The following is a 24,392-nucleotide window of genomic DNA, read 5'->3' on the forward strand; positions in this document are numbered from 1 at the left end:
CAGTCCGCCTGCCCCCTAGCCCTGTCTCCCACCTCGTCCATTCCCGGGGTGCCCCAAGCTCTGGGCCAGGGCTGACCTCCACCCTGAAGCTGACCCTCTTCCTGCCCTGGTGTCAGCTCCCTGTCTAGGTGCCTGCCTGCTCCTCCCTGGCCCTGCCCTCACCCTGCTGCCCCCCACGTGCCCATGAGCCCCCCACGAGGCTGTGCCCACGTCCCACTCAGGCCCCAGCATGAGTGCCCTTGGGTGACTGAAGTGGCATCAGACATTCAGGAGCCGAGACCACGCCAGCCTGGTTGCTGTCCGACGACAGGGACACCGATGACCAGCAGACAGAGGGTGGAGGCGCAAGAGTACACACCGCACACACACATGCACACACGGACCCGCCTCTGCACACGCAGGAATGTGCACACGCACACATGCACTCCCATGCACACAGCTGTGCACCGCACCACTGCCGCACGTGTTCACAGACACGCACGCAGTGGGCCTGTGGCTGCTGCAGTGACCTCCAGAGCTGAGGAATCAAGTTGTTTTTTCCCCAGGACACATTCCCACACTAAAGAAAACAGGAAGGGACTTGGGGCCGGGACAGGAAGAGGAAGTGGCCTGCGTGCACACAGGGAGCCGGCTCCAGCCGGGTGGACCCCAGGCGGCTGGTTTGGGTGGGACTCAGGAGCAGACAGACAGACAGACTGCTGCAGAGTGGGAGGTGGAGCGTCCTCCAGGGCGTCTCTGCCTTGGTGCCGGTCCTCAGCGAAGGCCCCTCCCGCTTCCAGGTGAGAAACCGAGGCGGGGGGTCAGCTCGTCCCAGTCACCAAGGAGGGCAGGGGAAGCTGGCACGGGAGCCCGGCCCCTCTGACATCACGCTCCCCCAGCTCTGGTGCTGCGGCCCACGTGGCAGTGGGAGAGGCGAGGCCTCTGCCGAGGATGCCAGGGGCCTTGGTGGGGCTCTTTCTGTCACCCGCTGGTTTGTCCAGTTCTAGGCAAGCCCATGGCGCCTGGCCTGGCCTCTGGCAGTCTTGGGGGGCCCTGAGCACGCATTGCAGAACACACACGAAGGAGCCGGCATCAGCCCAGCGTGCGAGCCACCGCTCCCTCCCCGGGACTGGGCATATCTGGTGGCAGGGAATCTGTGAGGTCCCTGCCCCCAAGCCTGGCCCAGGGCTGGGTACAGGAGGTGCTCGTAAATGCTCCACTGGAGGCACAGAGAGGGACCACGACTGGCCCAAGGCCACACAGCGAGGCTGGTCTGATCCCACCCATGTCCTCCTGCTGCAGCTCCAGGGGAAACCAGGGTGGAGGCCTGGGCACATGGTCCCAGCTGGTCCCAGCCCCTCCCTGGGGTCACAGACTCCTGCAGTATCTTGTTAGTCCTCCAGACCCAGCAGGCGAGACTCCCCCCGGCCCTGCAGGTAAGGGGGCCCAGGGAAGCTTCCTGTCCTTTCTGACCTGCCTCCTTTCTTCCCTGCATGCCCTCCCAAGGCACAGGGCAGCTGGGTGTTCACTTTTATCTCCAGAATCCCAGTCTTAGGATAACATCTAGATGGTGGGAAGGAAGGAGGAGATTGGGGCAGGGTTGGGGGCAGTTCAGGGCTTCAGAGACAGACAGTCTTGTTTTGTTTTGTTTTGTTTTTTCATTTAAATAAAAGTCTTGTTTAGCAGGGACCCAGGATGACCAACAGTCCTGGTTTGCCTGGGACAGAAGTTTTGCAGGAAGCATGAAGACTTTCAGGGCTAAAACAGGGAGACGTCCAGGGAGACCAGGACAAGCTACCCTAGAGGGACTCCAGAGACACTTCATCTAAGTCTACCCAATGCTTGAACTCTCCACTGTGTCCCCAGCCAGTGGCTGTCTAGCCCTGCTTACATACCTCCAGTGACAGTGAGCTCATCACCTTTCAGAGGAGCAGGAGCCAACCAAGAGGTAGAAACAGGCAGGACCAGGCAGTGACCACAGTTAGGTCAGAGTTTGCAGAGCAGAATGCAGGGGCCCCTGACCGGCCTTTAGGGGCAATCAGACAGGGCTTCCCAGAGGAGGAGGCTGGAGAAGAAGCCAGGGAATCCCTGAGCAAGGGGATAGCACAGGCACAGGCCAAGAGGCCTAGACCCAGCTCCCAGGGAGTGAATTTCTTTGCTGTTCACTCTGACAGCTGGTGTGACTCTAAGCACCCTGCCCCAGCCCTATCTCTGGAAAGGGGCCCCTCCTGCCTTCACACCCCACCCCCCACCCCCAGTCTCCAGGCTGGGAAAGGTCTCACTGCCAATGGAAGAACTGCTGGATGCCTTGGAATGCCATTCCCTGCCTGCCCCTCATTTTCTGAGGCACCAAAATCTGCCCCCTCCTCCAGGAAGCCTCCTCGAGCTTCCCAAGCCCTGGATGCCCCCCTTCCACTCAGACCAACCTTCTTCTCTCCTTGGGGTCACTACACCTTCAGGGACCCGTGTCACCCTCTAGTTGAGCTTTCCTGCCCCTTGCTTTCACACCTACTGGTCTCTCTTCCTGGAATGTCTTCTCATCCCCTGAAAAAAGCTTTCTTATCCATCAACTATGGATCTCAAATGCCAGCTCTTCCAGGAAGCCCTCCAGGATTTCTCTGACTGGAGTTGATACCAGCCTTCCCTTTCAGTCACTGCATCCCTCTGTGCTGACCTCAGGCCTGGGTGGTGGGTGGGGGTGGGCAGCCACAGGCGCCCAGCCCTGGGAACTCAGCCCAGAGCCCTCCACCTGCCTCAGTGCCCTGGTCTCTGGTCCTTGTGGGGGACCCAGGAGCAAAAGTGGGTTGGCTCTTAGGGCAAGCACAGAGCAAGTGCATACTAAGGGCTTGCTGCGGTATGTTCATTCATCTGATATTTCCTGAGCACCCTCTCTGTGTCAGACAGAGTCACGTAGCTGCCCTTGGGGGTCCTTTTCCATCCCCCAGCACACGTGGAGCAGTTAGAACAGTAGGGCCCCTGCTGTCCACGGCTCTCATCTCCCAGACAAAGGCAAGGGACACACCTTCTGGCCACCTTGGAGTCAGGTGGCTCCAGAGCCCAGCTCCGGTCATACCCCTAACCTGCTGATGGGCCTTGGATAGCTCATGCCCTCTGTGACATGGAGACAATAGGGGTGGCTGCCCGGGAGAGCCGAGAGAGGGGACAAGTGTGGCAGCTCTGGGTGGCATCACTCACTGTCATCCTTCTCCAAGGACCCTAAGTGCCCCTCACTGGGGGGGTGGGACCAGTCCCCGGGAGAGAGCTTGCAGGCACTCTGGGGTCCCAGGCTTGCAGAGAGGGGTCTCACAGCCTGACTGAGTGCCCAGGAGTGCAGCCGTCTCTCCGGCAACCTTCTGAGTCTGCCAGAGAGGCTGGGGGCAGGGGAGGGCAGTACCCAGATTTATCCACCAATCCCGCAGGCTCCTGGCCCTGGAGCTCCTTATCTGCCCGGCCCAGCATGGGGCGGAGGGGTGGGGGCAGTGGTGGTGGCTTGGCCTGCCGGGGCGGGACGCCGCCTGGGAACTGGACGCAGCCGGGAGCCCCACCAGGTGGGCGACAGCCGCTGAGGTCCCTGAGCGTCCCCGTGGGCTGTGGCCGGCTGCCTACCCATCTCCCGCACCATGTCGGACGGCGAGGGCCCCTCAGCCGGTGAGTGGCAGCGCTATATTTACCCACCGCGGCTCCGGTTGCAGAGCCAAGGCCACTGGTCACCGAGGACGTGGCCCCCCACCCCCACCTCCCACGGCAGCCTGCAGGCAGCTGCGGGCTGGACCCTCTTCCTCGAGCCCGATGCCTGGGGTGGGGGTGGGGGTGGCTGTGCGTATGGCGGGAGGTGCGTGACTCTCTAAGCTCAGTAGTGCCGCAGCCCCGGCTTCCCCGTGGGGCGAGAGCAGGAAGCTGCTTCTGCCCCGGACCTTCCTGACGGTCATCTGGGCCATGGAGCTGACCCACCCGTGGCGCGGGGGCCCTGGCTGCCGTTGGACCCTGGGTGGGCGCAGGGTGCGGCTCCTGGAACCACGTGCAAATGAGTGTGTGTATAAACATTTACTTGGTGATGGGGGACAGGGGAGCGCACAGCTTCCAGTAGACCTCCCAGAGGTCTGAGACCAGGAAGTTCTGAGCTTCTGGTCTGCCTACACAGAACAGACCCCCTCCACCCAGGGGTGCCCAAACCCTCTAAGTTGGAAATGGCCAGGGACCCAGGCAGGTGGAGGGGTGGTCAGACACGGGGGTCTGCCCACATGCCCTCTGGCCTGCCTGAGGCGAGGGGCTACTGTGGGGGCTGGCTGCCCGTGTCCCTGGCTGGTGGCCCTGGCTCCATCCAGCTGAAGATGAGCTCTGATGTGGACATCACCCCGAAACTGCCTGGGGTGGGGTGGGGTTGCGGGGCAGGGGGAGCAGCGGGAGACGGCTTAATTCAGGGAACATTTCGGGGACTCTGGAGTCAGGCTGCCCAAGTTCCGATTCCCGTTCCTTCACTTCCAAGTTGGGCAAACTTGGGCGAGTGGCTGAATGGCCTGGAGCCTTAGTGGCTCCAGGTGAGGAAGGAGGTGGTGAAAACGAACCCCCAGGTGGTTGTGAAGATTGACAGCGAGGCTGCATGCAAGTGTCTGCAGGTGTGCGGTGAGCGCTTAGCGGTGTCTTTTTGGGAACAGCAAGTGGGAGGTCCCGGGCTGGCGCCAGAAGCCCTCGGGTCTGGGCAGCCCTACCGGGCCCCTCCGGCCGCGCCTCGTTGCCTTAGCCATGACTGTGGCCCACGGATTCCTTACCCGTCAAACGCCACCATGGAGAATCTGGACTCATCAGACTGTGATGGAGAGAGGGCCTCGGAGTGAGCTGGGGGCAACAGCGTGAGACCCCACCCTGCACGGTATCTGCCGGATGGTTCCCTGCCTGGGCCTGGCCGGGTCAGGCGTGGAACAGAGTGTGTGTGTTTGGGGAGGGGGATACTGACAAAGCTGGCCGGACCTCACCCTCTTCTGCTGGGTGCCAGTGGCGCGGACTGCCAGGAATTGTCCGGTGGTGGTTGTACAGAAGCCAGCATGGGGCGGGGGGTACAGGGGGTGCAGACAGGCCCTTTTCTGGCTGGCTCTGCCCACACCTGACACCAACCCGGAATAGCTCTCTCCCTCCGCTGGGGACATGGCCCTGCTTTTAGCAGCTTGTAAAACCACCCTGCTGTGGGGATGGGTATTTCAGGAAGCCCAGGACAATATTAACCCATCAGGGTGATGGAATGGGTACTGAGCATGTGTGTGTGTGTGGCCTGGAGCCTGGGGGCAGACAGCCTTCCCTGTCGGGGTTGGGAGAAGGTCCGCTGGATTGGAGGCTGGCGGGCAGCATCCTTGCCCTGCCTACCCTGGCTGGGCCGGCGACTCCTGGCTTCCCGCCTGTAGGGTACTGTGTGGCCGTCTTTGCTGTCTGATATGCTGGGTTGTGATCACTCCAGGTTGGCAGGAGTAAAGACAGCTCCTGAGTGCAGGGATGCATGCTTGCTTATGGCAGAAGTAGGGATCGGGATGGGAGTGGAATCTTCTAGGGTGTGTCGTCTGCAATTCCAGTCTTTCTCAGATTCCTTCTGTGCAGCAGCGACTGGGCCAGGCAGGCTGCTGTGAAATATTTCCACCTGTTCTCAGTAACCAGTTTCTGTGCCTGTGTGGGACAGCAGGAAAAGTTCTCAGCTCTGTGCCCACAACCTGTGTGATCTTGGGTGGATTACTCAAGGACGTGGAACCTCAGTTTCCTCATCTGTTAAATGGGAACAATAATAGGATATCAGCGCTTGAAGTTTCAGGGAGAATTAAGTGACCAAGAGCATGCAGCACACTGAGAATCATGCCAGGCTTGTTGTCAGCTGTTGTTTTTATTATTCAACCAGTCAATGAGCCGTGACCCAAAAAAGGAAGCAAAGGGACCAAACTGTCTGCTGTGTCTTGTGTCCCAGCCGTTGTGGGCGCACCGTCTGTTTAATCCCTGGAGATCAGTGGCGTGGACTTCACTGTATAACTATGGAAACCAAAGCTCAGAGAGAAAAACAGACTTGTCCAAAGTTACCCAGCTGGTCAGTGGTAGAGCTGGGCTTCAAACCCAGCTTCCTTAGGGCCTGTCTGTGCAGAGCTCAGGTCAGATGCCTTTTCTAGGAAATCCCGCCCTGTTCCCTTCGGGGTGGGGAGGCTGGCCATCTTGCAGGACTTTTCGGCTCTCCTTTGAGCAATGGCTGTCCTCATCTGGGAGGCTGCTAGCCCAACATTGCCTGCAATGATTCGGAGCCTGTCAAAAATCGTGGTACCCTGCTAGGGTTGTCAGGATGATTCCCCAGCCCAGGAGCGCAGTGGCAGGTGGCCCGCTCCAGGATTTATGGCCCTGAGCCTGGGCAGGGGAGCCTGGAGGCTAAGCTTACCAGGAGTCAGCATCATATTTATAGCAGGAGCTCGCCTGCACCGAGAACTGCCATCCTGTCGCCGGGTCCTGTGAAGGTGCTTCCCCTAAAGCTGCCTGGCTTCCAGACTTGGCTCTGCTCCTTGGCGACACAGAGGGCTGGATGGGTCACTTCCACCCTGCGGTCCAGCTTCCTTATCCGTACAGTGGGGCCTTGCCACGTCCCTCACTGGAGACGGTGTGTGTAGGTACCATCACGGGCCTGGGTAGAGGGGCTCCTCACATCCTGGGTCTGCTGCTTGGCTTTCCCTACCTCTGAGCTTGCGGTACCTCTGACCTCTCAGCTCTGGAGCTCCACAGGAAGAGAGTCCAGCCCCTGTGCCGTCCGACCCTCCCATGTTTGGGAAAGTTTCCAGCAAAGCAGCTTTCTAATTCCAAGCACCAAAGAACAGGCCACTGGATTCGCAGCAGAGCGCCCGAATGCAGGTCCGTCAGAGCCTGGGGCTTGAATCCCTGCTCTGCCGTTCCCGGGCTCTGTGGCTTTGGGCAAATCAGTTAACCTCTCTGAGCCTCAGTGACGGGTGGACATTTGTCCTGCCCTGGAGGCTGTGACAAGGATGGACACTCCTAACCCAAGGAAGCGCTCAGCCAGTAAAGTGACCTTCTTCCTCTTCCTGTAAAACCTTCCATCAATCCCACTGCCCACCCACCCCAGCCCCCACCCCTGGGGGCTGCAGTCACATTGTTTGCACAGTGGGAAGGGTTTTTCTGGGGCAGGTGGTGGCTGATGTTGGGGTGGCCACCCTGTTTCTCACTCAGCTCCTGGCACCCCAGAGCCCGGAGACAACCTGCCCGAGCTTCCTGCTCCCGGTCATCACAGCGGGCCCCGTGCCAGGGCACAGGGAGCCCACACCTCCCTCCGAGTTACGGGCTGCATTTTGCTCTCCTCTGTGGTTACTGACCGGCCTCAGGGCCGGGGTCTGTGCCGAGCTTCTCCACGAGGAGAAAACAACAAAATGCTTTTACTATTCAGGCCCTGCTCTTGGAGAGGAAGGGTCTTCTCCAGGAGAGGGGGGCTTGGCCCCAGGCCTCAGCATCTCTCTACCTGGCTCCCCTCCTGTCGGTGAGGGCTGCCCTCCTCCCCCAGACAGGTCACTGGGCTCTGTTTTTACGGACAACAGGGAGCCAGCAAGGTCTTGAACCGGGGAGGCACCTGGATTGCTTCCGTGTAGGGGTGCAGGGTCAGGAAAGACTCCGGAGGCCAGGAGGCCCAGGACGAGTCTGGAGATGTAGGTCCTGAGCAGAGGGGGTGAGGCCCGCTGGGAGGAGAATGGGAGGATCTGGAAAGTGCTGGGGAAGGATGGGGGAGAAGGTAGGGGGTATGTTAAGGCCGGATGCTCCCTCTTCCGCTAGGCTGGTCGGGAGCCTGGGAGTGGGGTGGGGTGACCTGGCAAAGCCCCAGAGGTCAGTTTGTACATCCTGTTGGAGTCCCTAGAGGATGATTTCCAGGGTCAGGCAGACCTGCCCCCTGGACACAGGCGGGTCCTTCTCCTCTCTGACCGTCAGTTGGCTCATCTGTAAGTGGAGGTGATGCCGTGACCTCGGGGGGTGTTGTAGGGGTTAGATGAGATGTCACTCTCAAACTCCTGTGAACCGGGGGCCAGGCGAGGTGTGGGTAGCAGCCACTCGACCCCAGGAATGAGCCTTTAACCCATGGCCCTTGGTAGTCCGGGTGCTGTGCTGGCAACGGCAGGAAGGGTTTAACCCGAGGAGCATCTGATCTGGCGCAGGAGGCTGGGGTCAGGGGCGAATGAGGACCTTCCAGATGATGCCCCGTTACCTGCCCCCTCGGTTCCCAGCATCACGGTTCGCACCACACTCCCTGTCCACACTTCCCACCCATGGATCCCCATGTCATGGAGGGGCAAACTGAGGCCCAAGAGAAAGAAAGACTGGCTCAGGGTCACTGGCTAGGGAGTGATGAGCCAGGACTCGATTCCCCAATGCAGGCCCCTTGGCACCTGTGTGCAGGCTTCACACCTTCCCTCCTGCTGCTCGGAGCAGGCCCGTCGTCCAGGCTGGTGGGGTCCTGCCTCCTCCAAGGACCCTTCCCTGGAATCTGAAGCCCCAGGGACCCTGCACCCCTGGAGTGCCCCACCCCACCCCACCATCTCTTCCTTTTATTGAAACAGCTTGACCAGTGCCAACCTGGACACCACTGTCCCGCTCATAGCACCTCGGGTGGTGGGAGATGTGTTGCGAGCTCATTGCTGTGTGACCTAGACAAGCCTCCTTCCCTTTCTGGTCTCAGGGGTTATTTTAGTCTGCCTTTATCCCCATAGAATCCTACAGGTGAGTACACAGCTCTCATGTGTGTCCCGTGTTGGGACATCAAGCAGGGCTCAGGAGCCCTGCCACCTCTGTGTCAGCCCTTACCCCTGCCCGAGAATCTCCGAGCAGCTAATGAATAAATCGACGTGGCTCCTGTCCCCACTCCAGCCTCTTGAAGCGCCCCCGGGAGCTTTTACACTCATGACAAGAAATACAGCTTAGAAGCCGTTAGGAATTCCTCCTGGAAATAAAATATCCACTTCTGTTCTTTTAAAGTATTGGGTCCATTCTGAATGAGCATCCTTGAGATAGCAAGATACATTTTAAATAGTTTCAATATATATTTTTAAATGACCCAAAGCTGTTGGTCTCTGCTTTTTTTTTTTTTTTTTTTGAAACTATGCAGGGAAAATAAAGTACAGAAACTGGTAGCTGAGATGGGCTGAAGATATCTGTTATTATCCGTACCTTCGTGCGTGCTTAGTCGCTTCAGTCGTGTCTGACTCTGCGACTTAGCATGCAGGAAGATACAAATAATAAGATATCTTTGGCCCATCTCAGTCACCAGTTTCTGTATCTATTGATTTCCAGTTTTTGCATTGGTCAAGACAGCCGCTTTTGGTTTGTACTGACTCTATCACTCCGGACAGGCTTGTATACTATGATAAAAACACAAATCGCAGTGGCTTAAAGCAACAAAGATGTATTCCTCACTCATGCCAAGTTTACTGCGGGTCTGGTGACTCTCCAGGGCAGGTCACCTACGTGTTGGCTTGGCAGGTGTGATGCTTCCGCAGGGACCCAGATTTCCCGTCATAAGGCAGATAGAGCACGGGGCGGAGGCATCACACTGGCAGTTAAACGCGCCCACCTAGAAGTGATCAATATGATCTCTCTACTGGCATTTCATTGGCTTAAGCAAGTCCTATGGCCACACCCAAGGGCAAGAGGGCAGGTACAGAGCTCTGTTAGGGAATGGATTAGTAATATCTGTACCCCATTAACTTTTTTCCCAACTGACTTTAAAAAAAATTTCCCTCTTTCTTTTTAAATTTAGTTTTTTTAAATTGGCATATAATTGCTTTACACGTTCAGGTGACCTAGTAGGAAAAGAATCTAGCTACCAAGCAGGAGATGTGGGTTCGATCCCTGGGTCAGGAAGATCCTCTGGAGAAGGAAATGGCAACCCACTCTAGTATTCTTGCCAGGAGAATCCCATGGACAGAGGAGCCTGGTGGGCTACACTCCAGGGGACCTCAAAAGAGTCAGACATGACTTAGAGGCTGAACAACAACAACAAGAATTGCTTCATAATATCGTGTTAGTTTCTGCTGTACAGCGCATGAATCAGCAACAGGTATACATATATCCCCTCCCTCCGGAGCCTGCCTCCCACCACCCCCAAATGACTTTTTAAACAATAGCCTATTTTAATTATGAAATGCTCAGAGCATATCTTATGCACTATGGTCAATAAGCCTCTGAAATGTATAAGTCCTTTTCGACAAAGAGATCTCAAAACCAGAGGCAAGATTTCTCAAAACATGTTCTCTCCCTCAGATCTGAACTTGCCTTCAAAAGTCCAAAAATAAATTTCTGAAAGATCTGGTCACAGCATCAGCGAGGAAAAGCAGAAGCAAGAGAAATGTTTAGCTACTTGTTGCCAAAAACTCTCTTGATTTATTATTCCCTCAGGCACGAAAGAGGGAGCTGGGATGGATAGTCCATGAGCCAGCTTAATCACTGAGACCGTCGGATAAAAACATAGGATGTGATTTTAGAAGGAAATGGTTGTGGAAATATATTGGAAAATAAAAATCGTGAGTCTGTACTTCATCCTTCTCGGTCAGACCCTGTTTCCTTGATTCTGCGACATCACCAAATAAACACAGCATCGTCGGTTTAGTTACGAGCTTTCCCACCAGACTTGAGTATGTTGCTGCTGTTTAGTCACTAAATCGTGTCCAACTCTTTGTGACCCCGTGGACTGTAGCCCCCCAGGCTCCTCTGTCCATGGGATTCTCCAGGTAAGAAGACGAGTGCTTTGCCACTTCCTTCTCCGGTGGGTCTTCCTGACCTAGGGATTGAACATGCATCTCCTGCGTTGGCAGGTGGGTTCTTTACCGCTGAGCCACCTGGAGAAGCCCTTCAATAGTGTACAACTAAGCAAATTTAAATAAAAACATGCAGCCTAACAGAGGTCTGTGGCAAGGAACAACACACGCTGTTATGCATGATGAGATCAGACCTGGTTTAAAAATAATGTTTGCAGAGACTAGAGGTGGTCCGAGCCCTTTTCCAGAGGTTGATGATATCACCCAAATCCAAGACTTAAAACTGCAGTTTGAGGTTGTTGGACTCCATGTTGAGGTGCGGACGCTCTTGCAGTTCTGGGCCCCACATTTCAATCTCTAAGCCAAACTGTTTAGAGTACTCTCTACCAGGTTTAAACACTTTTCTAGGAATCCTGCCTCATTTATTTCAGGTGGAAAAACATGTCAAAGCACTGGTGCGTTTGCTGAAAATACCCTTCCTGCCACTTCTCGCTGGAGGGGTGAGCTCGCGGTCTGAGTGGACCCCGATTCCTATGTCCCGCCAGGTGCTGTGGTGGAAGTGGAGAATTGGGTCTCCTCCCACAGACTTGCCTTCAACAACCCACCTCAGTTTTATCCTGGTGCTACTAGGCTCAGGTTATGAGAGCAAGATGGAGAATGTATACATTAGGCACTACATAAATGCTGCCTCCCCTTCTCCTAGGTCCTTTCACATACCTAATTCTGCATGATTCTCCTTATAACTCTATGTGGTAAATACTGTTGCTCCATTTTACAGATGAGCAAACTGAGGTTTAGAGACATTGAATGACTTGCCCCAGAGCGCACAGTGGGGGAGATGGAGCCAGGATGCAGGTGTGCTGGCCCCATCTGGGGCTCCTCTTTTGCACTGAGCAGCCTTGCAGCCTGAGAGGGGCCTGGAGGCCTTCAGTCCTTCCCAAAGAAGGCCAGTAGATCAGGGAGCAGGCCTGGAAGAAGGGCTTTCATCAGGAGACAAGACAGCAGATGAGATTCCCTCTAAATCTCTTTGGAAGGCACGGGTCTGCCAGGAAGAGCACTGGGGTTGAAGAGTGAACACCTGGACATGAGCTCGGTCCTGACACTAAAGTGCTCAGTGGCCTCCAGTAAGCCCTTTGCTCTTGCTAGAGAGCTTCCCATGAGAGTCTAGGCCCGGGAGTGTCCCATGAGATAGTCTTTCCTGTAGCAGAATCTTAGGATGCTCAAGGAGCCCTGAACGGCTCAGCGTCTCTCTGGAGCGGTTCCCCGCTCACTCAGTGACGGTGAGCCAAGCATGGGCCCCTGGCTCTGCCCCTGGACCAGGCTGGGCTCAGCCACATCCTCAATGGCCAGGGCTACACTGCATCCCCAAACTGCTGCTGGTGGGTGCTCTGGGCACCTTCATGCCCAAGAAGTGTGGCTGAGGCTGGAGAAGGGCCTGGACTGTGGCCACACCCCTTGGCCATCCCAGCCTTCCCCAGTTCCTCCCAGAGAGAAGCACCAAAGACCACGTGCCCCGGCTTACTGAGCATCGGCCGTGTGTCCTGCCCTGGGTGGCTCCCTCCCACTTGCACTTGCTACCCCATCGCAGCTCTGCGAGGGACACTGAGCCCCTCTCACAGGCCTGGACACCGCTGGGTGATGGACTGCCACTGAGTTCCAACCCGGAACGGGGAAGCCTGCCTAGCCGATGCACCTTCCTGACATCTGGGAGCGCTGTCCAGTGTCCAGGAGGAAATCCAGCACTCAGCCCTGCGGGAGGCACACACAGGGGGCAGACACAGGGCTTTTGCGTCACGCCCATCCCGCAGCCTCCAAGGCATTCCTTCCCTTTTCTTTCCATCTGGAAACTTGTTGAGAGAGGAGGAGTCTCAGCCGTGACTCCAACCCAGGAGGCAAAGTGCTATAAATAGGTTCCATCAGGACTTGTAGCTGAGCCATCAAGAGACTGTTTGAGTCCTGGGTGCCTGGGGGGAGCCCCACTCACCTTTGACCAACATCCACTAGGGCACACCCGGGGGAGGAGTGGACATAGCCGGATTTCTCTGTCTTGTGGGGTCTGGGGGCAGCCTTCGCCCAGAAGAGCAGGAGAGCATGTCATTGCTCAGAGCACGCGGGTGTCCAGGCCCCCAAGCCTGCCCTGAACCTGTGGGATCAGCTGGGGGGGGTCAGTCCCCCAGGGAAGTTGAGCTCAGGCCCCTCTGAGTCTCACAGGATGGCCGGAGGGTAAAACCAGTGACTTTCAGAGCTGCAGGCTCTGTGGAGAGTCCTGGGCCATCACTTTAAAAATTTTTTGTTAACAGCCTTATTGAGATGTAATTTACATACCATACAACTCACTCATTTGACCTGAATTTTATAACCATTTCCACAATCGATTTTAGAACATTTTTATCACTTCCTGGTGACAAAGAAACCCCTGGGCTTCCCTGATGGCTCAGGGATAAAGAACCCACCTGCCAATGTAGGAGATGAGGGTTTGATCCCTGGATCAGGAAGATCCCCTGGAGAAGGAAATGGTAACCCACTCTAGTATTCTTGCCTGGGAAATCCCATGGACAGAGGAGCCAGGTGGGCTATGGTCCATGGGATCAAAAAGAGTCAGACACGACTTGAGTACTAACTAATAATCAAAGAAACCTCTAACCCATTAGCAGGCAACCCCCAGCCCCTGGCAACCACTACTCTACCTTCCGGTTCTATCGATTTGCCGATTCTGGACATTTCACGTAAGGGGGATCATACGATATTTGTCCTTCTGTGATCAGCTGCTCGCTCAGCATCACGCTTTTGGGTTCGTTCATGTCTGGACGCGTGTCAGTGTCCTATTCCCTTTTGTGGACAAATATTCCACTGTGCAGGTCTAGACCTCGCTCTATTCATCTTGTCTCTACTTTTTGGCTATTACAGATAATTCTGCTGTGAATGGTTGTGCACGAGTTTCTATGTGGACATAGGTCTTTGTCTCTCCTGGGTTGTTACACACGTGGAAGTGGAATTCCTGGAACCACATTTGACTTTTTGAAAAAAAAAAAAAAAAAAGACCAGAATATTTTCCAAAGAGACTGCTCCAGGGGTGCATCGGTGGTGGAGCATTTGACTGCAAAGAGGTGGCACTGTATATACCCCCACCTGCAGTGTATGAGGGTCCCGATCGCCCCACATCCTTCTGGAACTTGTTAGGATCTTTTTAAAGAGATTTCACCACTCCTGCTCCGTTTATCATTTTTCTAACGGTTGTTTTTGTTTCCTGTCGGCCGTGCTGGGTCTTCGCTGCTGAGCGGGCTCTCACCGTGGCGAGCAGCGGCTGCTCTGTAGCTGCACGGGGTTCTCTCGTTGCAGAGCACAGACTCTGGGGCACGCGGCGTCACAGCTCCTGGGCTCTACAGCACAGACGCGGTAGCTGTGCACGTGGGCTTTGTTGCCCTGGGGCGTGTGGGATCTTCCTGGATCAGACCCACATCTCCTGCATTGGCAGGTGGCTTCTTTACCACTGAGCCACCAGGGAAGCCCTGTTACGATCTTTCTGATTCCAGCCATCCCCGTGGGTGTGAAATGGTGCCTCACTATGGATTTTTTAAATATTTTATTTTATTTATTTATATTTGTCTGGGTCAGGTTTCACTTGCAGCACACAGGCTCAGTTGCCCTGCGGCAGGTAGGAGCTTAGTTCCCCGACCACGGTTCGAACCTGCTTCCCCTGCCTTGTAGGCAGATTCTTAACCAGTGGACCACCAGGGAAGTCCCTCATGGTGGTTTTGGTTTGCTTTTCCCTGGTGACTAATGGTGTTGAGCATCTTTTCCCATGCTTCTTGGCCGTCACCACTCGGCTCTGAGATATTATGCCTCAGTTTCCTCATCTGTAAAATGGGCATAATGACAGAAGGACCTGCCTCCCAGGCTGTGGTGAGGATTCAGTGAGATAATTCCAGGGTCCTGGTGCAGAGAAGCTGCCAGCAAACATTGCTTGAAGCTGCAGACTGGGCTCCGAGTCCTTCCTCTGAGGGCTGGTGTGGAGGAGGGACTGGGAGAAAGGTGGAAATCTGGAAGCTTCTGCAAGCTCCAAAGGAAAGGGACAAACATCATCAGAGAAGGTGCTGACTGGCCCTGCCCCAGCCCTGGATGATTTCCTGACCAGCTTTGAAGCTCTGCTCAGCTGGGCAGCCCAAGCAACCCGGCCACGTCTATGCAGCCTGGTGAAATCCAGACGAGGCAGGTGTCCAGACCACATGCACAGTGAAGACAAGCCGGGCCTGTCATTCGGGTTTCTGGGGAGGGGGGGGCACCTGTGGTTTTTCTTATCATGAGTTATTTGGCGTCCTCCCCTTGGCTGCTCACTGGGGGTGTGATGTTGCCCTTCCTGGACTTGCACGCTTGCGTCTGTCAATAGAGAACTCTGGAGCTGGGCCAGGAGTGTCCTCCCACGAGGTTGGGCGGGAGCCTGGGGCCTGGCGGAGGTGCCGATGGTCAGGCCGATTGTGTAGTGGAAACCTGAGCCAGGAGCCGGGCGGGAGGTGAGGGAAGGCAGTCAGATCCTCACGGGTGGAAAACAAATGCACTTCCGGACAGCAAGCTCATTAGGCCGCCCCAGAGGGAACAATCAAGTTCTCTTCTGGAGCCCACCCTGGAATGTTCAATTGAGTCGACTGTCTGGGAAGGGCGGGTCATATCCCAAGGGGACCCCAGGCCCTGGGGCTGGGGTGGATGCTGCAGCCGGCAGGGGTTCCAGGTGTTTCCTGGTCCTGCCACTGGGTCCACAGTCACGTGGGGCACAGGTGGGAGGCAGGGACAGGGAATCAGGCTGGCCCTGGCACGTGAGCTCTGCCACCTGGTGCTGTGCGGTCTTTAAAAGTCATACAATCTCCCCGGACCTTTGTCTCCTCATGTGCAAAACAAGGCTGATGATACATTATAGCAGAAGTCCCCGACCTCTGGGATCTAATGCCTGATGATCTGAGGTGGAGCTGATGTAAGAATAATAGAAATAAAATGCACAATAAATGTAATGTGCTTAAATCATCCCCAAACCATCCCCACCCCACTTTATTGTTGTTCAGTTGCTAGGTTGTGTCCAGCTCTTTGCAACCCCGTGGACAGCAGCACACCAGGCTTCCCTGTCCTTCACCGTCTCCCGGAGTTTGCTCAAAATCATGTCCATTGAGTCAGTGATGCCATCCAACCATTTCATCCTCTGTCTCCCACTTCTCCTCCTGCCTTCAATCTTTCTCTGCATCAGGGTCTTTTCCAATGAGTCAGCTGTTCGCATCAGGTGGCCAAAGTATTGGAGCTTCAGCTTCAGTATCAATCCTTCCAATGAATATTCAGGGTTGATTACCTTTAGGGTTGACTAGGTTGATCTCCTTGGTTTGTGGAAAAATTGTCTTCCACCAATCTGATCCCTGGTGCCCAAAAGGTTGGGGACCGTTGCCTTATAGGATGGCTGCTAAGTGTGAATGAAACAGTACACGTGGTCAAGGGCAGAGTGGGGGAATTCTATCAGACAGAAGCAGAGCTTCTAGCCTATGCACGTGGCTTATTGGGAGAGGAGCTTAGGGGAAGGCAGTAAGGAGGGAGGGAAAGGGGGTAGGGTATCAGGTGATGTCTAGCCTTCTTTTTTAAAGTAACAGTTTAATAAACAGTAATAATTAATACAAACTGTCAACTCCACGGGCGGACTTTGGAGAGAACCACATCTGGCTTTCTTTCATTTGTTGTCTGCCACTCCAGTGCAGGCTGCGACCACGCCTTCTCTGTGCCTGATCAGTAAATGTTTGTTGAATGACTGACTGATCAAATGTTGCTGCTGCCTCTCCTTCTGTGTCGGGTCACCCAGGACCTTCCACGTAGCCTGGTCCTGTGAAAGCTCTGGGGTACACGCTGCACCATGAAGTCTGAGACAAGAGGGCCTGGCTTTTGCACCCCAGCCCCAGTGAGTCAGGTTGAAACCAGGTAACTCAGGTTGGGACGTGAACCCACCCAGCCTAGACTCGTGGCTCCATCATTTCCATCTCTGCCTCTGCAGCCACGTTGCCCGCTTTGTGCATCAAAGTGCTGTCTGCTTCCCTCTTATAAGTACGCCTACGGTGGCGTTAGGGCCCCGCTGTGATCCAGTATAACCTCCCCGTCTTGAGATCCTTCATTTAATCACAACTGCGAAGACCCTTTTTCCATATGTGTGTGCGTGTGTGTGTTAGTTGCTCACACACACATGAGTCGTTGTATCTGACTCTCTGTGACTCCATGGACTGTAGCCTGCCAGGCGCCTCTATCTATGGGATTTCCCAGGCAAGGATACTGGAGTGCATTGCCATTCCCTTCTCCAGGGAATCTTCCCGACCCAGGGATCAAACCCGGGTCTCCTGCATTGCAGGGAGATGCTTTCCCGTCTGAGCCACCTGGGAAGCCCTTTTCATATAGAGTATTCAAAAGGTCCAGGGATTGGGGCCTGGTATCTTTAAGGTCCACTTCATCTTCAGCCCACTACAAGCACCAGCATCGGATTCCTCAGAGAAGCTTGTAGCGCCAGCCGGCATCCTCCTCGCCTGTAACCTCCCTGCCTGTGTCCCTCCCTCCTGTTCCCCTCTACTCCCTGCCCTCCCCTCTCTGTGTGCTTCAGGCTTTTCTCTTTTATGGAGAGGGAAGTTTCAGGACTTAGACACTCTTAATCTTTCTATGAAAGCTCCAAGTCTTTTCTCTCCAGACAGACTCAGTCTGGGCTGAGCATTCCCGCAAACTCTGGCCTCAGTGCAGGCCATGAGGCCCAAAGCCACGGCCACTGAAAGTCCCATAGCAGCTGGGGCAGGGGGCAGGGGAGGAGACACCCTGCTCAGCCACTGGTGATTGGTTCAGAGAATGTGCTGGACAGGAATTGGTTCCCATGCCTTCCGTCTTCCGGGCCTCAGTTTCCCTGCCTGTGAAATGAACCAATCTGGAGCCAGTGTCTCTAAAGAACTTCCAGTGAAACACCAGGATCTATTAAGAATTTTAAAAGAAAAGAAAAAGAAATTATGTAGGCCATTGTTTACTTAGCTGCCAGTCGTGTCCTGGGCACCAGCTCTCAGCCAGGCCACTGTTGGGTCCTGGGACACAGAGGGCTCTCTGTCACAGCTGGGCAGGGAGACAACAGAGAAGAAGGACTCTGAGAGCCCAGAGAGCCACCTGCTGTGACTCCAAGTTATGAGGGATAGTCAGGGAAGACTTCCTGGGGGAGGTGACTCTGAGCTGGGTCTTGAGGGACTAGTGGGAGGTGGTAAGAGAGGGCAGTGTCCTCCAGATCAGGGGGTCAAGAAAGCATGACCATCCAGGCTTGGGGTTGAGGCCCTAGGGTGCTGGAGATAACCTCATATATGGGTCTTCCTATTACAAAGTGAGTCCTTGAATCAAGGCCTGCTGTATGGAAGGTCCTGGGTGACCTGGCACAGAAGCAGAGGCGGCAGCAGCATTTGGTCAATCAGTCATTTGACAAACATTAGTTGATCAGCTATAAAGCACGTGTGGTCCCTGCCCTCCCAGGACTGACACTGCCGTGTACAGAAAATGAACAAAATAAACAGCCAGAGGATGTACAGTGGTGACCAGAGTGATACAGCTGGAGGGCAGTGACTCAGGGCAGAGAGCACTCTCTCACTGCAGAGAGAGAGGTCAGGAAGGTCTTTCTAAGAAGGTGACAACTGAGAAGAGCCTGGGGGCCTTGAAGGGTGAACCTAGAAATATCTGAAGGAAGGGAGTTCCTGGCAGAAGAAACCGCAGGGGCAAAGGCCCTGGGCTGGGGTTGCCTGATTTTAAAGAACACCAGCGAGGGTGCTTCGGGCAGAGTGGAAAGGACATGGGGGGAGATGGGCCCCGGGGGGTGGGACAGGAAGATGGTGGAGGACCTTTCTGCAGCCCAAGGGGGGTCCTTGGCTTTGACCTTCAGTGAGATGGGAGCCGTGAAAGCGTTGAGAGCAGAGGAATGGCGGGACCTCACCCGGGTTTTACAAGCAAGCGGCAGCAGGTGGAGATGCTAATTTCCAGTGATTCCGAGCAGCAGAAGATAAGAGGTGTCAAAGCCAAGGCCTTCTGCCAGCCTCGGCTGGAGTCGTTAATCACCGTGTCCCAGACGGAGCTGCCCCTGAGGCACTCCTGATGGAACCCGTAAGGGGCTGAGGTTTAAAAGGCCATCGGCCGGCTCTTAGCGCAAACGCTCTGGGAGCATTGAGCCCTCTGCCTAGAGACAGCACAGGCAGCAAGCCCCAGGAGACACATTTCTGCTTCTGTGCCCAGAAAGACACTCCAAGTTCCAAGTCCTTGTCCCTGGACTCCCCAGGGACACGCGCATAGTGCATACACGCGCAGGCCCTCCCTGTGACCAACACCGGGGCTACCGGATAGAACTCATGTGTCCCCTTCAATGTGAATTTTAGATCAACAGCGGGTAATTCTTCAAGTCCACCTAGGGGCTTCCCAGGTGGCTCAGATGGTAAAGAATCTGCCTGCAGTGCAGGAGACCCAGGTTTGATCCCTGGGTTGGGAAGATCCCTCCCTAGAGAAGGGAATGGCAACCCACTCCAGTATTCTCGCCTGGAGAATTCCATGGACAGAGGAGCCTGGTGGGCTACAGTCCATAGGGTAGTAAAGAGTCAGACATGACTAACACACACACACACACACACAGAACCCCAGTAGGGCTCCTTATCAACAACCAGAGTACCCCCCAGGAATATCTCCCGTGATGACCACCCTGCACCTCCCAGGCTCACAGGACTGAGGACCCAGCTGGTCTGGACTTTCACCCCCAGAACATCCCTGAGCCCTGTGGTTGGAGCCTGAGAGGGTAAGGGTGAGGGTCTCAAAGGTCAGGCTTGCAACAGCAGAGAGGGTCCCATGCGCAGACACAGGGCTGGGAGGGGGGCATTGTCCCAGGGAAGCAGCGCCTGCTTCAGGGTCTAGCGATTCCTTGCTGCCTCTCTGGGCCTCCAGAGCCCAGATCCTCTTGGCTGATGAACCGCAGCTTGTCAAGAGCAATTACCCCCCTTGGTCTTGTTGCCCCCTTTAAGAAAGTGATTTATGACTCTGCGAAAATGGGGCTGGTGGGAGGCGATGCGCAGGGGGGCTGACTCCAGGAAGAATCAGCTGCTACCTTTTAAAATTTGTATTAAAAATGCACACTTTTCTCTTTTATTTTTTAAAAGTGTGGTAACACATTTACAGGAGACTTGCAAAATACAAAACAAAGTTACATATAGCCCAACTATATATTACAGCTCTTTTTTAAAATAGATAAATTAAGATGTTTAGTTGGGGTTTCAATATCAACCGCTCAAAAATTAGTAGAATGAATATACAGAACAGTAGAAGGATATAGCAGATGGAAAAGCACCAAGAACCAACTCAACGTAACGGAGATTTATGTGATCTTCACACAACAGTAGGATGCAAATTCTATTCAAGTTCCCATTGACTGTAAAGCCAGGAGACACTGGAACATATCCAGGGAGATACAACGAGGTGCAGAGAAATCCATGGTCTAAAGGCACGGAAGTCACAGAGTCTGTTCTTGTATCGCTGCCGAATTATGTTAGAAATGAATATCAAAAGATATTTGAAAATAACCCACATGTTTTCAAGAGCAATGTGACATTTACTAAGAGAGATCGTTGACTAAAAAAAATGCACATTTTGAAACAGCAGTTTTTTTTTTTTTAAGTAGTGAAGCTTGAGTTAGGAAATAAACCCATACAGTTCAGTATGGATAATGGACAAAATACTCCAGGAAGCTGAAAGGCAGCATTGTGGGGAAGAGCACTCCCTGGGTGGGAGGTAGCCCCGCTGTGACTCCCTGCCCAGTGCCGACCCTGGCTGAGCCTCAGCTTCCCCATCTGTAACTCGGGGCTCATCTTGGGATGACTGAAGAAGAGGCCAGGAAGGCGGCGCAGTGAGCCCCACCTGCACCGGTGGGCGGGGGGTGGGGGGCTCCTGCCTGGTGAGTCCTTGACCCCAGTGCTATTGCCCCACCCCTCCCTGCCCTTTCCAAGCGGCCACCTGTTGTCTCATCCCAGGGGGCTGGGGCCCCATCAGCAAGTGAGCCCCTGCAGAGAGAATTCCCCGTTGGAGTTGAGGCTGAGCCCTTTGGCCAGGCACACACTGACCCTCGCTGGTGGCCTGACGCTGCCGGTCCCACTGGGGCTCCCAGCCCAGGACTGCCAGCCCCCACCCCCTTGCATCCCAAGTGCCGCCAAGCAGATGGAACTCGCTGCACATGCCACGCCCTTTCTCTCCTCCAGGTCCTGACCTGCGCTTGTCCCTCTTCCTGGAATGCCTTATCATTCCCAGGCACGCCCTTCTTCCCTCCCACCGGCTCCTTCTCCAGCAGGAGGGGCCTCCCCTGGGTGCCTCCATCGCTCAGTGCTTTTCATCTTGAGGGCAGCGGTTACGTGTGAGTCCTCTTTATGCCCAGCACCTGGCACAGAGCAGGTGCTCAACAAACTCTTTCCTTTTTTTCTAACGGAAGGATGTTGCCTTACAGAATTTTGTTGTTTTCTGCCAATAAACTGTCCTGTCATTTCTCTGATGCTGCTGACACACCTTGTTCCTCCAACAGCCCTTATGAAGCATTTAGGGCTGACAGCTATCTGCGAGGCCTTCAACCCTGTCATCTTTTCTCTGCAACGCTGTGGTGGTGGTTGTGTAGTTGCTAAGTCATGTCCGACTCTTGCGACCCCAGGGACTGTAGCCCGCCAGGTTCCTCTGTCCTTGGGATTCTCCAGGCAAGAATACTGGAGTGGGTTGCCATTTCCTTTACCAGGGGATCTTCCTGACCCAGGGACTGAACCCATGAGACTCCTGCATTGGCAGATGGGTTCTTTACCACTGAGCTATTAAGCCAGCCTTACAATCCTATTCAGTTCAGTTCAGTTCAGTCGCTCAGTCATGTCCGACTCTTTGCGACCTCATGAATTGCAGCACGCTAGGCCTCCCTGTACATCACCAACTCCCGGAGTTCACTCAAACTCATGTCCATTGAGTCGGGGATGCCATCCAGCCATCTCATCCTCTGTCGTCCCCTATTCCTTCTGTTAGCTAGATGTTATTATCACTTCCATTTTATGGACAAGAAAACTGAGGCTCAGAGGGTGTGGATCGTCACATGGCTAGTCCAGGGAGGCGTGAGGGTTCAACTTCAGGGCTGCTGGGATGCATAGCCAGAGAGCTTTCCAACCAATACCACCCTCCTTTGAGACCCTCCTCAGTCCTGAGAGCTCATGGATAAATCCCTTCCCCTCTCTGGTCCTCAGTTTTCTGATGTGTAAAACAGGTGGAGCTACAGTGGGTGATATTAAAGAGTCTCACCAGTTGGGCTGGGGGACACAAGACATTGCCATGTTCTGCTCGGGTCCAGGTGTCCCTGGAGTGCCTGTCGATCTCCTGAAGATAATAATTTGTCCCAGTACGCAGCGACTTCTTGTGACATCACCTTGATTCGGCGTGGGTAGCAGTGTCATCAATTTAGTGGGGTCTGTCGGAGCTGGGAGGGACCCATCTCCTAGCCCGGAAGGCCACCTCTCCACTTCCGCTCCCCCGCTGGTGACACTCAAGACACTTAGGGGCTGCGGGCATCCATTGAGCCAGGAGCTCCAGCAGACCCCTGGCCGGGGCTGTGATTCACTCCCAGGCCAGCTCCAGGCTGACCCTCCAGGGCTCCCATTGGTGGCCTGGAATTTTTATTCTCTTGCCAATTTCTGCTTGATGCAAGAATCAAGTTAGACCCAGAGGCGTGGGTGGACAAGGCTCACTCATACATGAGTTCATTTCTTCCGATTCTTGTTTGGAGGACAAAATGAGTCAGCCTGGCACCCAGCATGGGGCAGGGAGCCCCAGCAAAGCCATCCACCAGCTGTGTGGTCTGAGCGAGACTCGGGTTCTTCTCCTCTAATAGGGGCCTCGAAGCACCGACCTTGAAAAGAGCGCCATGGGCTTCACAGGCTTCGCATGAAGCCGGGTTCCTGGCAGGCAAGGCAGCCCTGCCCGAGCCCCCGCGGTGTGCAGGCACCCTCCCCGTGTGCCCATGCAGGGTTACAAGAAAGAACAGGTGGCCCCCAGGAAAAGCCGTAACTCTAGCCCTGTAATCCTGCTGACGGCTGGTCTGCCTTTCAGGAGAGGGAGGTCTTGCCTCCTGCGCTCAGCCAGGAACAACAGGCCATCGTGTTCTTCGGGGAAATCGAGACGGAGCGCAGAGAATGACGAGTCAGATGTCCACGCCTTATCTTTCCTGGCAAAGCGGGGACCTCTGGGCCAGGTCCCTGCTGGCAAACAGAGCGAGGCGTGAATAATAGAAGAGCTGGCCTGGGCTCCCCGCCACCTGGGCTGTGTCAGGGAGCCGAGGGAGGACCCATGGGAGCTACGCAGCCTGGGGTGGTGTGGGAGCCCCAGAGGCCCAGGTGAGCTCGGGGCTGAGCTGATGCTGCTTTAGAGAGGCCAGGTGTCACTGCGAAGCCCGGGTTTTCAATCTCGGGTCTTACAAGCTGTGTGTCCTTGGGCAAGATGCCTAACCTCTCTGAGTCCTCATTGCCTTGTCTATGATATCCCTGTCTACCTCTTATGATCATCTCAGAGGCTCCAGAAGCAAGCCTGCAGAGTGCCTGGTACACCGTAGGTGTTTGGCAGTGGCAGCTATGGAAGAAAGCATTTAATGGGACGGGGGCAGCAGAAAATGTTCTGTCACGGCTTCAGGCTGGGGGTGTGGTGCAGGGTCAGCCTCCTCCCCATCCTGGGGCCACTTCCCTCCTGGGAAACGGGGGGCCCCTCCTGGCCACGCCCCAAAGCTTGAGGACCTGCACTGGGGAACTCCATCCCTCACCCCCACGGGGCAGGGATGCGAAACTAAGATGCTTCTGGGTTTCTGAGAGGTGCAGGGGCTGCCTAGAGGAGGTGTGGCCTGAGGGAGGTGGGGCAGGAGCCTGGCCCCGGGTCCAGGCTGGCCTAGGGATGTGCTGTTTCACAGGGGATGGAACTGCAGCTTGGCGAACTCACAGGGGTGTCTGGGGGCAGCAGCAGCCTGCTACCCCGCAGCCCCTCTCCCAGCCATGATGAGCTCAGCAAGCGGGCAGCATCTTGACCCGGGATGGTTTTCAGTGAGTTGGAGCCTGGGCATGGAGTTATTCTGGTAGGGTCACCAGGTGCCAGCTGGGCACCAGGCGGGTACAACAAGGACCTTCCATTGACCAATGCCAATCACCTGTGCTTCAGGGTGAGTCTCAGTGTGTGGAGGGGTCAGGCTAGGAACATGGGCAAGGACAGGCATCGACGAACAGGGCCCATGCCAGGACCCACGCTGATAAATCCAAGTCACAGCAGGGGCAGCCGTGGCCCCACCCTTCCGACGCAGGGGTGTGGGCGGGGAGGGCTGGTGGTCAAGGCCACTCTGTCCTGCTCGGGCGTGAGTCACCGCCTGGCTCGGAGCCCAGGACGCTGAGGGAGGCTCTGGGCGGAGTTCCCCACGGTGAGCAGCCTCCGGGCTCCTTGGCATTCCTGGTGGGCTGCTGGTCCTTTGGGAACCTGAACTCAGATGACGAAGTGGACGGTGAGATGGTTTTGAGCTGCAGGAGGTTCTGAACACATCCTTAAATTCAGGGCCTTGACTCTCAGTGCCTCAAACCTACGGCCAGTGGTTCTCAA

General features: G+C 55.3%; 1 protein-coding gene across 3 annotated transcripts in view; it reads left to right on the plus strand.

The window, feature by feature from the left end:
* The first annotated feature begins 603 nt into the window (after positions 1 to 603).
* The window catches only part of EML1 (EMAP like 1), a 197,010-nt gene continuing 173,221 nt past the window's right edge, over positions 604 to 24,392 (plus strand). For 2 of the 3 annotated variants that reach the window (XM_027957388.3, XM_060401921.1), the window contains exon 1: positions 3,480 to 3,627. In XM_027957388.3, coding sequence (XP_027813189.1) covers positions 3,600 to 3,627 — 28 coding nt within the window. In that variant the 5' untranslated portion in view covers positions 3,480 to 3,599. Of the gene's footprint in view, positions 780 to 3,479; positions 3,628 to 24,392 lie in introns of those variants that run through there. The other variant, XM_060401922.1, reaches the window with a different exon arrangement.

The sequence above is a fragment of the Ovis aries genome, chromosome 18, assembly GCF_016772045.2.
Source record: "Ovis aries strain OAR_USU_Benz2616 breed Rambouillet chromosome 18, ARS-UI_Ramb_v3.0, whole genome shotgun sequence".
Taxonomy (NCBI): domain Eukaryota; kingdom Metazoa; phylum Chordata; class Mammalia; order Artiodactyla; family Bovidae; genus Ovis; species Ovis aries.